Source organism: Amyelois transitella, chromosome 2 (genome assembly GCF_032362555.1).
Source record: "Amyelois transitella isolate CPQ chromosome 2, ilAmyTran1.1, whole genome shotgun sequence".
Classification (NCBI taxonomy): domain Eukaryota; kingdom Metazoa; phylum Arthropoda; class Insecta; order Lepidoptera; family Pyralidae; genus Amyelois; species Amyelois transitella.
This window is the reverse complement of record NC_083505.1, coordinates 12,800,303-12,817,790: the sequence shown is the minus strand read 5'-3', so window position 1 is coordinate 12,817,790 and position 17,488 is coordinate 12,800,303. Positions and strand designations below refer to the sequence as shown.

Below are 17,488 nucleotides of genomic sequence, written 5' to 3'. Positions count from 1 at the left end.
CTAGGCAACCAATCTCACGCGGATATTCCATCCGAAACGCCATCATTCCTCTGCGAGAAAGTGTCCATAGATGTAGACCTGAAGAAGGTGGCGGACATGGCGGTCGATGACCTCATCCAAAGACAAAACGTGCTCTACATATCTAGGGGACAGCTGAAGAAACATATCAGCACTATGTTGAACTTCAACATAAGCGTGCGGTATATATCTCAGCAGGTATGTCTTAACTTACATAGTTTTATTTACTACATCATATAAAAATCAAATAGTAATAATAAACCTCGCAATAAGTTCGAGATTTATGTTACGAGATACTAACTCAAAGATAAACATCCAAGACCACGGCCAATCTTCTCAGGATTCTTCCTTGGTTTGTTTGTTTGTAATATCTTTATTGCATAGAAATTTACACAGTAACAAGAAAATAACAAGTACATAGTTATAAAAGAAACAAATCATTTGCAATGGCGGACTTATCCATGGATCTCTTCCAGTAGTATTCTTCTTGTAGGCGATGGGCTTACAACCTGTCACTATTGGAATCTCAATTCCATAATTAAGCCATACAACTGTAAGTGGCCTGTCAGTCTTTTTGAGACTGTCGGCACTGTTTTCCCCGCAAATGATATAGACGTGACTATATCCTATGTATGTATGTCTGTATGTATAACCATCATTACTGGTCTTGCTTAGCAACAGCTCCGAGAAAGGCTGAGATCCGAACAAGATTGAGTAAAATAATACATTGACCCACGAATGCCTTTCAAGTATACGACCTTCAGCAATGGAAAAGGCGGCCAAAGAAGAAAATCTTCAAGAGCAGCGTCAGTCGTTCACAACCACAACGGCGGGTGACGTCGATGTCACCAGCCTATTAAGGGTGCTTTTGGCTTATACTGCCTCAATAAGCTGGTCACATCTACGTATCCGCACGTCATTCTACCATTGAATTGCGCTAGATGGCGCTATAATGTGTTTTATCGACTATGTAATGCTGTTTTATCATATGAATTCCGAGGTACAAGATTTGAAAAAACGTGGTGACTACGAACCGAAGCCTAGTTTACTTTTCCACTTAATACGGATAAACCCAAGAAATTGCAACCAGAAATTTCTTCATTGGTGACTCAGAGGGCAGGAATATGCAACCAAACGAGGAGTCAACGGTTACCTAATTCGCGATTTCGACAATATCACTTCAATAGCGGGAGAGAAGATTCTCGAATCTGCTGTGTGTACGAGCTTAAACTAACTTGCGAACCGAAATAATATTAGAAATGCAACTCTGATGGCAAGTAGATAAGTTACGATCGTCTACAACCACAACCTAATACCAAAAAACCCAAGAATTACAACCAGACATTTCTCCATTGGTGACCTCCGGAGGGCAGAAATACGCAACCAAAAGAGGAGTCGGCGGCTACCTAATTCGTCATTTCGACAATACCAATACAGAACGGCGGGTGACGTTGATGTCACCAGCCTGTTAAGGGTGCTCATGGCTTATACTACCTCAATAAGCTGGTCACATCTACGTATCCGCACGTCATTCTACGCTCACCCCCCATCACCTCGCATCGTACAGATGACGTCTGAAGTTCTAGATTTGTCGGAATCCCGAACTTTACTATACGCGTGCTGTGATATTTGTCATGTGTGTGTCAATTATGCACGGATTGGGACATTAAAACAACCTCTGACTCAATATCATCTGTCGCGAGCTACCCAAGGCATACCACCTAGCCTGGCGGAAGATCTTCCCTCTGTGGCGGTCGAGCCCGGACTATCGCTCTCGCTACAAAAGTTTACAATTTCCTTCACGCACCCGCGTTAAAGAGACCACGATACTCATCTAGCAAGTCCAGTAATTTGTGTTTCGCAAAAGAAGCGAAACTGTTTTAGAAAACATCCAACAAAAGATAAAAGAGAAGATCTTTATATTAAATGTGATTGTAATAATCTTATTTTAATGTGACTGCTCTGTCTTCCGCACAAGACGTAACTATATGTATGTATGTACGTGATTGTAGGTGAACATGCCTCTACTGCGGTTGCTGCATCAGATCAGCAACATGTACCAGAACGTGAAAGACACGCAGGTGGAACTTCGCAGTCAGACGAAAATCTCTCAGAGACGGAACAAGCATACCTCCTCGTCTGGTAAGAACATTGATTTGTTTGGGTTTTATTTATTTCGAAAAAACAAAAACAAAATCTGTGTAACACAACCATTATTGTGTTTAACCATTTTAAGGGTTTTCAAGCAAAAGAATTATATAAATCCTCTACCATAATAATACAGATATGTGTATATCTGAGTTAGGTATTACGGAAAGCGACTCGTCCCTAACGTTATCTGACTCTATATCTCGGTTAATAGCTGTGCTCACGACGTTTTATCTTACCGAAATAGTTGTCGTATTAGTTCATATTAAAGGTTAACTTGTTCACATGTTTACAGTATCAGACTTCCGCGAGAACTTAGTGAGCGTCACGTCTCTGGACAAGGAGTCCGAGTTAACGAGCTTGGACGCCAAGTGGGAAGCTTTGGCACCGCCCCCACCACCGCCACACGTGGTCAGACCGAGACCGCAGTCCTTCGCGCAGAAGTTAAGATCCACTGGCAAGAGTGTGAAGGGGAAACTTGGTAAGTGGGGAAGAGGTAAGGTAGATTTATTTTATCAGCGATGTTCTTTTGATGTTGGAAGCAGTTCTTCGATCCTTTCGCATCTTTCTCGTGATTTTGTGGGTCCCAATTGAAATTTTTGGTTACTTCTCTTCGGAGCTTCACGGTCGCCTATATCATTGTATCTGAATTGAGCTTGAAGGACAAATGGAAAGCTTCAACATCGCACCATCATCGACTCACGTAGTCAGAAGATGAGTGTCAAGGAGAAACTTGCTTGGTACCTAGTGGGATTACACTTTGAATTAGCGGTTTTTTTTGTTTTCTTAAATCTTTATGTTTATAGTGCTGATATGTCTTTTCATTTTAGCGTCATTAAAACTTTAAGAGCCGAAGTTGGCAAATATGTTTAGAAATTTTGGAAGTGTATCATGTATTTTACCTAAATAAGTACTCAGTATATCGGACTATTCGAACATACTTTGCCTATAAATTCGTTGAACCCTCAAGTTTGAATCCAAATATAAGTAGGTTCATGTACCCGCCCCCCGCAGGCTACAGCTCGCTGAGCGAGGGCGCGCACACGCCCATGTTCCCGGCGGGCGCTCCGCCCCCCGCGGGCGCCCCGCCCCCCGCTCCCCCCGCGCCCCCCGCGCCCGCCTCCCCCGCGGACGGCACGCTGGCGCCGCGCTGCTGGCGGACCGTGTACCAGCTGCTCGAGCTCTACGCCAACATGCCGGACGCCGAGACCATCACTCACAGGTAACTGATGGCGGACGAACATGCGAGGTCATCGGTGCTAGCATGGCACGCGCGATGTTGTTTTTATCGCGCGATAAGCTATCGCTGTTTCGCTTGTCTCGTAGTGGACACGTCGGAATTTGAACAAAAACTCAAATCTGATCTTGAATTTTAAAAGCGAGCGTACTATACGTGTTTTACCTTCGAGTAATGATCAAGAATATTACACAAATTGCTTAGACAAATTATTAAGAAATGTTGTTGCTTCTTAATTTAATCAGACGCATTCCTGAACATGCTTTTTATTATAAACTGAAACAGGACAACGATAGTTAATTGCTCAATAAAAGTGTCCTCGCGCATACCATGCTAGCTACGCAGGTCCACATACAATTTTACAACAACAACATTGTAACAACTCCTTAGCCTACTTTCTTCGCCTATTGAGTCACTAAAAATACTCTACACTACATCACAAAACTAAATATTTCGGAAATCCCTCAATGTATCATTTGCTCGAGACACCAACAAGATGATATTCTCTCCAGATTCTCAGTGACGACGGACATACCTGAACACTACCGCCACAGCCGCACTCGGCCGAGTTCCCGCGAGCAGAACACCAGCAACTCGTCCTCCAGCGCCGCGCCAATGGGCATCGTCGTCGTCGGTGTTGCCAGGTTATTATCATTTAAAGCGCTAACTGTCCAATAGGGATGATGAAAAGGTCTCAAAACAATATTTATTAGTTAATACAATGATAGAATACATGTAATTTAAAACGTTACGTGTATTTTTAGTTTTCATTTTGACGCCCTATCTATATGTCTTATATTCATTCAAAGAATATATTTCACATATTGACATTTTAACGTTTAATTAACTAAGGGATAGGCTCATAAACTTGGGATTCTTCTTTTAGGCGATGGGCTAACAACCTGTCACTATTTGAATCTCAATTCTATCATTAAGCATAACAGCCGAAGTGGCCTATCAGTCTTTCAAAACCGCTTGCTCTGTGTACCCCGCAAGGGATACAGACGTGACCATATGTATGTATGTATGTAACGTTTAATTTCAGAATCCACCGCACCCGCCTGCTGGCGTCATTATCGGGCCTGAAGCTGGAAGCGGAGATCACCTCCCTGCAGGCTTCCCTCTCCGCCACCCGCGCCCGGCAGTGGTCGCTGTCGGGCAACCTGGGGCGCACCACCATCGTGCTGCTGGAGGGCGTGGCGCCCAACCATCAGTAAGTCCAGATATTATTCTTCCTTAAAGCGTTAGTACCGGTCACAGCCTTGGAATTCTGATTTCACCATGATCCACATAATGACATACAAACTTTTGCATTTATAATATTAGAAGGATTTTTTTCTTAAACATGAGTAGCTCGGTCGCTTGCTCGTTAACAGGAAATAATTGTCACATTCACATCACATCATAATTATATACATCCTTGAAATTCTGATTTCACCATGATCCACATAATGACTTCTGTCTCACCTCCGCAATGTGAGCGGAGTATTGTATATCACGGGGAAGCATGTTCGATCTTTATCACTTTCATAAACAAAGAATGTGGCGTGCCACAGGGGAGCATATTAGACCCCACAATATTTTCTACCAAACGCTTCTTTTCCCCAGAACGGTTGTACGAATAAGCGTGGGTAAATCTCAAGCCTTGTACTCATGGGAAGGCGGTCGCGCCGTGGCTGGAGCAGCAGCGCTGGCCAGCATTGGAGCTATCAGAGTGGACCTGCCTCAGCATCCTGTGGCGCTGCACGGCGTCATGACCAGATCATCGCGGCAACTGTCTTCCACGCTGCAGGAGTTGGGTGAGATGTTTATTAGTTTTCAGATTCGAGACAAGGTCTTGAAAAGACTGAAAGGTCATGTTCAGCTGTATGGCTTTACGATGGAATTGCGATTCAAATAGTGGCAGGTTGCTAGCACATCGCCTATAATAAGAATTCTAATTTTATTAGCATTTTCCTTAGTCGCCTATTACGACATCCATAGGAGAGATATGGAGTGGTTCTATTCTAAAGTGATGACAGTAAAAACGTACAGAGCAGAAAGACAGAATTAACAGACAGAAGACAACAAAACAGTCCTGAAGACAGACAGAACAAAGTAAATTTTTGAAACCATTTTTAGGCTCCTCTTGGTCATTTATACAGAGCGACTTTTAATTCAACTGCATAAATTTGAATGTTAAGTGTACTCATCTAAAGGATATTTAAAAACGTTAAAAGAAAAATATCAGTTCAAATTTCAGGAAGTACGAAAAAAAATAAAAGTATCAAAATCTACGATCCTAAATACGTCACATCACCCCGGCCGGCGGAAAATCGACGCGTAAGATTCATTCAGCTGAGCGATCTCGACAACTCTGTACTTTACTTGATCTTGATACTAGAAAAATAATTTATTTTTCAGACATTTATTTACATGTTTAGTTTTAATTTCTTTTTGTAGTATTGGTCTTTAATAAAGCGTGTGACGTAGTTTTTGAGGGTTTTTTAAATGTGAAAATGATGACGTTTAATTTAAATAAAAATAGGCTCAAACGGCTCAGAAGCATGGGTATAGTCTATGTTTAAAAGGATGCAGTTGTTTTAAATGTCAGCCTGTATTGGTTTTTGATGTCTTAAGTAAAGATATTCTGTGAGTCCCAATGGAATGACATACATGTATGCTCGCAGGCGTGACCCGCGCGGCGCCGCGCCCGCGCCCGCCCGCCGCGGAGCCCGCGCCCGCGCCGCCGCCCGCGCCGCGCGCGCCGCCCCGCCCGCGCGCCGCCGCGCTCATCGACCCGCTGCATCTGCAGTTCTCCATAGCGTTGCAGGTCAGTGGCTCACTGGGTTGACGCAAGAAGGCTGTTAGGTAAAGTTGGCAGGCTTCGGGTATACTTGGTGAGTTAGCGGATGGAAAGTCCAGGTTAATAATACACGCCCGGACCACGGCCTATTGACGACTAACTGAATGGGCGAAATAGCGCTCGCCAGTCGCTTTACGAAAGTGCATACTTGATAAGTTGGTAAAATATACTTTTAAAATGTATGCATGGCACTACAAAATCAGAGATGATTAACTAGATCTTCTCCCACCGCGCTCTCACCGCTATGAACCTCACGATATCCATAGCTCTACAAGTGAGTATTGTTTGATGATGAATGTCAAGTTAATCCACAAATGATAAAATATACGAAGGAATACTCAGAGACTACATTCTCTCCCACTCACTACGATCTCCGCATACTTCTTTTCGCTTCATCCGCATTCATATTCTCTTTGGCCGAACCTCTCGCCAGTATGTCCTATATTAATCTTAGATGTAATATCTTTATGTTTCTGTAAGTTTATATCTTATTAATTTTGTACACAAGCCAATGCCTTTATTTACATTTTCCTGTCGAGGGCTTACTGGAAGAAATTTCTCTAAAAATAAGTATTAAATTTATATGTGCCGTGTGGTTCCCGGCACTATTACAAAAAAGAATAGGACCACTCCATCTCTTTCCCATGGATGTCGTAAAAGGCGACTAAGGGATAGGCTTATTAACTTAGGATTCCTCTTTTAGGCGATGGGCTAGCAACCTGTCACTATTTGAATCTCGGTTCTATCATTAAGCCAAATAGCTGAACGTGGCCATTCAGTCTTTTCAAGACTGTTGGCTCTGTCTACCCCGCAAGGGATATAGACGTGATCATATGTATGTATGTATGTATTAAATTTATATTTACTTTAAGTTCTATTTTTACTTTTTCCATGATATACATAAATATAAAAATAAAATAAATAAATAAACTTTTAATATGTAAATGCCTTCTGCACCCTTCTTTTAACTATTGATTATATTCTTCCAGAGCCTCAGTATCACCGCAGCCCTCCTGCCGTCATTGCAAGCGCAGTACAAAATGGAGCATGTGCAGAGTTCCGGGGTGACGGGCAACAAGGCGCACTTCACAGTGCACCTGCCTCAGCATTCCCTCAGCTTCGTCACCAAGCTGCAGGTCAGTTAGTCTTCCTCTTCCTCGTGACGTTAGTTGGGGTTACATCTTCGCGTCTCTGAAGGGTAGACCGTGGAGCGAGCTTTGAATATGATCGTGTGCTGGGTAAATCAAGGGACTTCCATCTGACCTACGCGTACTTTGCAGGGAAAGCCTACCTATTCCATTGGCCTTTTACGACATCCGTGGGAAAGTGATGGAGTGGTCCCATTGTGAAGTTTCGAGAACCACACGGCAACCACTTCCAGCTTTATTACCACAACACAACTATATAGTCTTGTACATGTTCAGTTCAAAGTTAATTCAGATTTTATTCATTTAAAATTATTTACTTCTTACTTTTGACATTTTAGGACGATAAGAATACTGTGTCTTCAACTGCTATAACCAATAAATCATCGAAATTTCCTCATCCAGGTGACGGAAGCCAACATCCCGGCTGCGGCATCGGTGGCCCTTCCCGCTGTACACGTATCAGGGAGAGTCCTGGAACAGCAGGCCAGCACTGGAGCTGGGGACGCGCCTTGCGATGGAGTAGTACTCAGGACCGGCAGCTACCTGGCTGCCACGGCGGATATAGGACTGTTTGAACACACCCTCTCCACGGACCTGCTGAACCACCTGGTGTTCGTCCAGAAAGTCTTCATGAAGGTCAGTTTTGGTCTTCAGAGCACTTGAGAGAAGCTATCTGGCTGCCACGGCGGATATAGGACTGTTTGAACACACCCTCTCCACGGACCTGCTGAACCACCTGGTGTTTGTCCACAAAGTCTTCATGAAGGTCAGTCTTGGTCTTCAGAGCACTTGAGAGAAGCTACCTGGCTGCCACGGCGGATATAGGACTGTTTGAACACACCCTCTCCACGGACCTGCTGAACCACCTCGTGTTTGTCCAGAAAGTCTTCATGAAGGTCAGTCTTGGTCTTCAGAGCACTTGAGAGAAGCTACCTGGCTGCCACGGCGGATATAGGACTGTTTGAACACACCCTCTCCACGGACCTGCTGAACCACCTCGTGTTTGTCCAGAAAGTCTTCATGAAGGTCAGTCTTGGTCTTCAGAGCACTTGAGAGAAGCTATCTGGCTGCCACGGCGGATATAGGACTGTTTGAACACACCCTCTCCACGGACCTGCTTAACCACCTCGTGTTTGTCCAGAAAGTCTTCATGAAGGTCACAATTTCGACTCTTATATATTAGTCTAACAGAATGCTGAAAAGACATGTCTTGACCTTGACTTTTAAAAACTTAGCATCAAATACATTTGCTACCTTTAACAAACAAAATATTCAATTTCAACTTCTTTATATGTCAGTTACGACTTTTTATTCAAAAAACAATATCCAGCACTCAAATAAGGCTTCGTTAAAAGTTTTCAAAAAAGTTTCCGTAACATGGTTCGTCTCAAACCTATATCACTTCGTAGAAGGCAGGTCCGAGTCGCCCATTATTCTAGAGGTTTCTCTCCAGATGGCTAGAACGTTGACATTTATTGTACGTTTGTATAAGGGTTACTATGGCTTGTACTACTCTTTAAAAGGAAAACCAACGTGTAGACGAGATGACTGATTCGCTTAGTGACAACTCCTTTCAATTAAACAATGCATTTGAATATCGAACATTTATATAATTTTAAGTTATATATCTAAACTAGCTGTGCCCGCGACTTTGTCCGTGTGTAACAGTTATTTGGGCATCACTGAAGCTCTCATGGATGAATAATTCTCCCCGTTTTTTTTTCACATATTCCATTATTTCTTTGCTCCTTATAGTTGCAGCGTCATGTTATAAAGCCTTCCTCGTTAAATGTTGTGTTCTACGCAAAAATAATTTTTCAAATCGAATAAGTTGTTCCTGAGATTAGCGCGTTCAAACAAACAAACAAACAAACAAATAAACTCCTACATACTTACATAACATCACGCCTGTTTCTCATTGGGGCAGGCAGAGACTATGGAATTACACATGCTACGATCCTAAATAAACTCTTCAGCTTTATAATATTAGTATAGATAAACGTTAGTCACTAATTGCAGGAGGTAAACGAAGTGGTGCAGAAGGTGTACGGCGGCGAGAAACCAGTTCCATTGTGGAACGAGGAGGAGGCGTCATCGTCAGCGCTCAGCAGGATTCTGTTCTCGCTCATCATCAGGATCAGGGTGAGTGGGACGAGTGGTGATTCACGATCATTGGATTTGTTTGGATACTTAGAAGATAAGATTATCTTCCCTCTCTCTCTTGCACTTAAATATTGAGAGAGAGGGAAGTTGACTAATATGTCTTGTCAACGTTGGTCAATAAGGGGTCTTGATATAGCGTAACATACAATTAGGCCTGTTTTTCGAAGGATTCGACAGATTTTTTTCTACCTGCCACATTGTATAGATGTAAATTGACTCAATAAAGCGACTAACTATGTAGGTGCTATAGAATGTTTGTTATACCTTACTTAAATTTGTTTGTGAAAATTTGGAGATAAGTGCCGTGTGGTTCCCGGCACCAATACAAAAAAAGAATAGAACCACTCCCATCTCTTTCCCATGGATGTCATAAAAGGCGCCTAAGGGATAGGCTTACAAACTTGGGATTCTTAGTTAGGCGATGGGCTAGCAACCTGTCACTATTTGAATCTCAATTCTATCATTAAGCCAAATAGCTGAACGTGGCCATTCAGTCTTTTCAAGCCTGTTGGCTCTGTCTACCCCGCAAGGGATATAGACGTGACTATATGTATGTATGTTGACTCTTGTTAATCAAACTTTTTCGTTCACAGCGTATCCAACTAACGGCGACAACTCCGAGCAACAGCGCGGTGAGACTGGAGACCGGCGCGGTGGAGCTGGAGCTGTCCAACAGGGTGCAGAACGTGCCGCGGCCCGCCGACCACGGCGTGCGGCTGTTCGCCAAGGCGCAGGTCAGTACACCGCGCACACCCTGGTGGCGGCGCTGGACCTGGAGCTGGAGCTGGCCAACAGCGTGCAGAACTCTAATTAATATTTTTTAGGCGATGGGCTAACAACCTGTCACTATTTGAATATCAATTCTATTATTTTAAGCCAAATAGCTGAAGACTGTTGGCTCTGTCTACCCAACAAGGGATATACACGTGTGTATGTATGTATGTAGATTCATACATACATACATAAAACCACGCCTCTATCCCGGAGGAGTCAAATTCAAATTCAAAATTTTTATTCATTATTATAGGATACTTCATATCGCTTAATAATTGTCAAAACGTATGGTTTAACAACATTGGTTGACGTCAAATAATAGGACGGATAGGCAGAGACTACCTCTCCTTTCTCTTCATGCAAGCTCGGCGGTTTCGGGTACTTTTGACCTGACCCTTTACTAGGACGTACTTAATTTGATCATTTCGTATGTAGATTCATGTTTGTATATTTTTGCAGGTTGAGCTTAACCTAAGCTTGGGACAAGTGATACGCAACGCGATGTTCGAGGAAGCCGAACCAGAGTTCCAGCAGTACGCGTTCTTCAATACTAGAATCTGTAAGTTGTTAGTCTTTGTGTTTCTCTCTCTCTCTCTTTCTCATAAATCATTCCCAATCATTCTCAGTCACTGGCTCCAAAGCTCAAGGAATAAAAGGGTGGGCGACCTGGAGGCCTGAAATACAGGTCTAACCTAGTTTAGGCTCCAGTCCACCTTCCAATATAAATTTAATTTTGTATATTAGTATGTTGTGGAAAAATAAATCTTTTTTTCATTTTTTCATTTCATTTTTTTCATTTCATTTTCATTTCATTTTTCATTCGACTTGAAGTAGAAATGAGTTTATTTTCGTAGTAGGATATAAGTTATCGCTTTATGATGTCAATACAATTTTAAATCTTCTATGATACATACATACATATAATCACGTCTATATCCCTTGCGGGGTAGACAGAGCCTTTTATAATTCTCATCAATATTTCACGGATCTATTTCTAATTCAACGCCGACCTCCCTATAGAATAGAATAGAAGTGTAGTGTCTTTGGTGTAGATATAAGATGTTATATAGCTTCACCACAAAACATTATTATCCTACTGTGGTTTCTTCCGATCGCGTTCTCATTGGTACGGATATGACCATGGTCTTGGGGTAGATTGATCATGTAATTATAAAAATAAATAAATAAATATATACGGGACAAATTACACTGATTGAGTTAGCCTCGAAGTAAGTTCTAGACTTGTGTTACGAGATACTAACTCAACGATACTATATTTTATAATAAATACTTATATAGATAAACATCCAAGACCCAGGCCAATCAAAAAATGTTCTTTTCTCATCATGCCCTGGCCGGAATTCGAACCCGGGACCTCCGATGCCACAGACAAGCGTACTACCGCTGCGCCACAGAGGCCGTCAAAATAAGACAAAATGTCTTCCGTTTAAACTTTAAATATGTGCTTCTAACATGATTCTAATTTTAAACCGACCAATATTTGAACTCACCAAAATCTACTAGTCATACTAATAAGAATACTCTATAATCTAAGGGATAGACTTTATAAAACTTGGGATTCTTCTTATAGGCGATGTGCTAGCGACCTGTCACTATTTGCATCTCATACTATCATTGAGCCTAACAGCTGAACGTGGCCCGTCAGTCTTTCAAGACTGCTACCTCTGTCTACCCCCCAAGGGTCTATATACGTGATTTCGTGCCGTGTGGTTCCCGGCACCAATGAAAAAAGAATAGGACCACTCCATCTCTTCCCCATGGATGTCGTAAAAGGCGACTAAGGGATGGGCTTACAAAATTGGGATTCTTTTTTTTTGGCGATGGGCTAGCAACCTGTCACTATTTGAATCTCAATACTATCATAAAGCCAAATAGCTGAACGTGGCCTTTCAGTCTTTCAAGACTGCTACCTCTGTCCTGAAACTAATAAAAACCGAAAAAACTTAGCGAAATATGGGAGGATTTTGTCCGGGAAGGGCTCAAAATGACGGGATAGACAGCGGGAACAGTGACCAGAAGTAATATAGACCTGATTTCACGAATCAATAAATACTCCTCCAGCGATGCGCAACGCCTTCCAAGACGAGATGGTGGCCGGCGAGGACAAGGAGGTGGTGCTCATCACGCTGAAGAGGCCCCTCATCTACATCCAGCCGGTGGCGGTGGACCGCGCCATACTCGTGTGGCTCAACTACAAGAACGCTTACGAGTATTGGAACGAGAAGAGGCTCAATCTCACCAAGGAAGTGCTTACGGCCACACAGCAGGTCTTCGAAAAGGTATTGAACTCTTTTTTTACATGCATATAATCACGTCTATATCCCTTGTGAAGAAAATGCTGCAGTGCAGTTTGTTACCGCTTCTTCTGCACTGACGCCTTGGAAGCGGCAGTAAACTTAGTTTTAAGTAATTTATTTGACGTCAACCAATGTTGTTAAACCATACGTTTTGACAATTATTAAGCGATATGAAGTATCCTATAATAATAAATAAAAAAAAATTTGAATTTTTTTTAATTTTGATTTGAATTTTTGTAGGGTAGACAGAGCCAACAGTCTTGAAACACGTACAGCTATTTGGCTTAATGATAGAATTTACTTTTTTTTTTGCAAATTTGTCGGCTGTTTAAATAATTAGGCCGGGATGTAAAATGAAATACTTTGTTGGTAGAAATAAAGAAAACTATAATAAGTAGTAAAAGTTAAAACGTAAAAATAAACTTGACTTCAATTGCGTCTTAACTTAAATCATTGTTGTGAAAATTTATAAAAGAAGATCACTATTTTTCTTCAATTAAAAATTTACCATCTCTATCTGTTTTGTATGTTTTACTCTTTTGAATAGAATAGAATAGAATAGATTTATTTTCAAAATTGGATACAAGATATCACTTATTGACGTCACATAACTTAAATCTAATTATAACTACTACCGCTTCCAAAGCGCATGTGTAGAAGAAGCGGCGGAACAAACTACACTGCAGCATTTTCATCGGGCGTCAATTTACAAATATAGATCTCTTAAATCTAAATCGTGGACGAATGCACATTGTCTACATTAAAAAACATGAATGAATGTAGAACTGATTATGTCAATACGAATATTTCGTCAAATAAAATAAATATAAAATAAAATATGTACATACCTACTGTACAAATTATGTCAAGATCATGTCAAAAATACACAAGCATTTAAGAGGCCATTGTTTATTGCACTGCTGAAATATGGGATCCTTTTTGTGTGAAACAAATAACAAACGGACTTTAGATTTTTAACTTTCACTGTAATTTGAACTAAATGCAATACATTTCATTTATTACATTGAATTATAAATTATGATCTAAAATCAGTGAACTAGATTATCTTAATACCTATTATAATAATTATGCAATCAAAAAACAATTCTAATTTTTCTTTTCTTTTTTTTACATCTATTTTAGCGTCTATTACCAGCCATTACTATTATTAAACCAATGAGGTTGCATCTCTCTTTTCAAATTGTAATCCCTGAATTGAACATACCGCCCACCAAGGACAGAATGTCCTTCCTTCGTGCATCTTTGATGCTTAGAGATAGGCGAGAAAACAATATTCTATCCTTAGTGATTGGTTTACAGATAAATGTAAAAATACTTGAGTAAACAGATGGTTTAATAAATTACTGTAAATGAAGATTGAAGATTGTCAATTTTGACAAAGTAGTACCGCCCACCGTGAGGGCATCGAATTTGACTTAGTGACTGACAGACTTTCTGAGAAATGTTATTAATTTCATGTAATTATGAAACATGCCTTTGTAATCGACAGAAATTTCTATTCTTTAATATTTTCCTATTTGGTATAATTTTATTTTCTAATAAATGATTTCCTTCAACAGTATTGTATCTAGTGATCTTACTTTTTTCTATATACGATGCATCATTTCCTGAGAGGATCCACCCTAAAGAAGTATTTTGAGCTACGGGATATCCGAAATCGTTTATTAAACCATCGCGTAATATAAATCCATGTATATTTGCGCCAAACAAAATATTAATATCATTAGGTGAGTTGTAAAATGGATCTGCAAGGGGAACTGCTCTTGAGTAACGATTATCTAATGTCACTTTATTTCTAGGTGGTATGTAACCACTTATGTCACTTAAAACATAGGCATGAGTTTCAAATTCTACATTAGGGAAGGAAATTGATCTAACTTTTAACAATACCATGAACTTACAAGCTACTGACTTATGACCTAATACATGAATAACCCTATTTGTTGGGATTTTCCTTAAACCTAGCTTACAAACTAATCTATCTGATACAAAAGAGGCTTGTGCGCATTGATCTATGAGTGCACGGGCAACATAGTGATTGCCAGATCTAGAGTTTACTTCTACTAAAGCAGTAGGTAATAGGACAGGTGTTTCTGGCTTATGATCTTGAATGTGAAAAGCTACAACTGACTCAGGTAAGCTATTATTAAGTGGACTTGTTTTGTTTATTTCTTGACCTACCGCACCATGTTGTGTAGCGTGTCGCGAATTAAAATTGAAAGGATGAAGAAGCGAATGGTGTCTTTCATTACATATTTGACAATTATTGATTTTTCGGCAAATATTAACTAAATGATTACCTCCTAAGCAATTAAAGCAAATGCGATTATTTACAACGAATTCATATCTTTTGCTATTATTTTCTAATTGGAACTTTTTGCAAAAACAAAGCTTGTGTTGACCTGCGCAATATTCACACGGAAGTTTTGAACCCGTACTGTATAATGTTTTAACTTTAAGAGTTTTCTGCTGACTAGCCATATTTAATTGCTTATTACTATTCGATGGTTCCATTTGTTCTAAAGCTCTATATCTAATTATAAGAAAATCTTTTAGTTGTTTGAATGTAGGCAGATCGTCTAAAGTTAAATTGGCAGCTACGTTTAATTCCCACTGTTTACGGGACTCATTGTCTAATTTAGATGTAACAATGTGTATAATAATGATGTCCCATTGATTCACATCAATACCGAGGTTAGTGAACGCGCTCAAGCAATCAGTGGCGCTGTCGAGTAAACTCTTTAAAGCTGTTGCCGTTTCTGAAATAATGGGTTGCATTCCAAACAATCTTTTAATAATGCAGTTTATTATGTAACGTTTGTTATTGTATCTCTTTATGAGCTTAGACCAGCACTGTTCGTAATTTTCAGCGGTGATAGGCGTATGGCGAATTAACAACTCTGCTTCACCAGTCAAGTGACTTTTCAAATAATGCAATTTTTGCAAATTGTTCAAACCATAATTTTCGTGAATTAGAGTTGAGAACATATTATAAAATGTAGTCCATTCTGAATATTCACCAGAAAATGTAGGTATGACAATTTTGGGAAGTTTAATACCCGTTACTGACGTATGGTGGTTACAATGCGGTGACTCAAATGAAGAACCTGTCGTGCAAAATGTATTTAAATTATATTTCAAATGAGCCTTGTATTGAATGTATACTTCCTCAGTTTCGTTATATATATAGTTATTTACATAATCGTTGTTCTCTAATTCAGATTGCTGTGACAAACTATACAACTGATTATCATTTTCTCTGAAAAGTAACCAATCTCGCTCCAAATTATCAAGCCGAATTTCAACGTATTCGGCTGATAAACTTTCCTTTGGACATTTCATAAAATTCATGAAGGCTCTTTTCATTGAAGATTTAAGTTTCTTTTGTACATTTAAAAGGGCATCCATCTTATAAATATCTTAAGAACCTACCTAATTAAAAAATGGAACTATGTAACATAAATAACAAACTAAACTGTTTCTTCTTAACTTTAAAGTACTCACAATAAAATCCTTACTTTACTTCCACTCTAGTAGCATAAACTATTCCTTGATGCTCTGAGGGGCGCTACAGGAGTTGTAGCCAACGTGGTGTTCTTCGTATAGTTCTCACTTATCACTATGCGCTCCAATATAGCCCAAGGGTGCCAAATAATTTTGCCAATATAGCCAAAGATTGCTGCAGTCGTCTTATATCGTATTAAAATGATAGCAGAATTAATCTTACTTTGCATGCCACGGCAATCCACTTAAAATTGCCAACATTTGTAATCTGAACTTTGTATATTCATACTTTCCATATTGTATGTACACAAATGTATGTAGGTACATGGCCACATGGGATATTTACAATACAAATAACTATTTAGCACGAGGGTTATTTTATATCTAAAAAAAAAGAGAGCTGGAAATATGCGGCTCGACTGAGGACCAATGTTTATTGCACTGCTGAAATATGGGATCCTTTTTGTGTGAAACAAATAACAAACGGACTTTAGATTTTTAACTTTCACTGTAATTTGAACTAAATGCAATACATTTCATTTATTACATTGAATTATAAATTATGATCTAAAATCAGTGAACTAGATTATCTTAATACCTATCATAATAATTATGCAATCAAAAAACAATTCTAATTTTTCTTTTCTTTTTTTTACATCTATTTTAGCGTCTATTACCAGCCATTACTATTATTAAACCAATGAGGTTGCATCTCTCTTTTCAAATTGTAATCCCTGAATTGAACAGCCATTATGTCTAGCTCGGGCCCCACATGTTTATCATTAATATAATCCTCCGTGCTGTAATAGGCTTTCCTACAAAGCTCAACTTTATTGATGCGATGTTTTATCGATCTATCTATAAGTACATACTCAGTTAGTCGGCAACATTTATTGATTTGATATTTATATTGCCAGGTACAACTGACATCTCAGATCACCGCGCCGCACCTGAGCACGCTGTTCCTGCAACTGAACGTGGACGATATCGGCATATGTTTGCCGTTGAATCAACCGCCTATGGTGAGAACATTTATTTATTTATTTATTCACTAATCTTTTTAAAAAAAAAAAACTAAACTTATCCTACCAGTATTACACTAATGCATACATAACATACTTTTTATTCTATGATTTTTTTTTTATAAGTGTGCCGTGTGGTTCTTGGTACTTATGAAAAAAAGAATAGGACCAATCTATTTGTTTCCAATGGATGTTGTAAAATGCGATTTAGGCATAGGCTTATAAACTTGGGATTTCTCTTGTAGGCGATGTGCTAGCAACCTGACTGTTGGCTCTGTCTACCCCGCAAG

General features: G+C 39.8%; 1 protein-coding gene across 1 annotated transcript in view; it reads left to right on the top strand.

Annotated features, from left to right (window-relative positions):
• Window positions 1-17,488, top strand: part of LOC106132185 (bridge-like lipid transfer protein family member 1) — a 63,928-nt gene that overhangs the window by 19,680 nt on the left and 26,760 nt on the right. Inside the window, exons 16-30 of the mRNA XM_060954609.1 lie at window positions 5-216; window positions 2,031-2,160; window positions 2,462-2,647; window positions 3,181-3,388; window positions 3,916-4,047; window positions 4,449-4,616; window positions 5,012-5,202; window positions 6,073-6,215; window positions 7,238-7,384; window positions 7,799-8,032; window positions 9,416-9,538; window positions 10,153-10,293; window positions 10,793-10,892; window positions 12,416-12,633; window positions 17,094-17,198. Of these exons, the coding sequence (XP_060810592.1) occupies window positions 5-216; window positions 2,031-2,160; window positions 2,462-2,647; window positions 3,181-3,388; window positions 3,916-4,047; window positions 4,449-4,616; window positions 5,012-5,202; window positions 6,073-6,215; window positions 7,238-7,384; window positions 7,799-8,032; window positions 9,416-9,538; window positions 10,153-10,293; window positions 10,793-10,892; window positions 12,416-12,633; window positions 17,094-17,198 (2,438 nt within the window). The remainder of the gene's footprint in view (window positions 1-4; window positions 217-2,030; window positions 2,161-2,461; window positions 2,648-3,180; window positions 3,389-3,915; window positions 4,048-4,448; window positions 4,617-5,011; window positions 5,203-6,072; window positions 6,216-7,237; window positions 7,385-7,798; window positions 8,033-9,415; window positions 9,539-10,152; window positions 10,294-10,792; window positions 10,893-12,415; window positions 12,634-17,093; window positions 17,199-17,488) is intronic.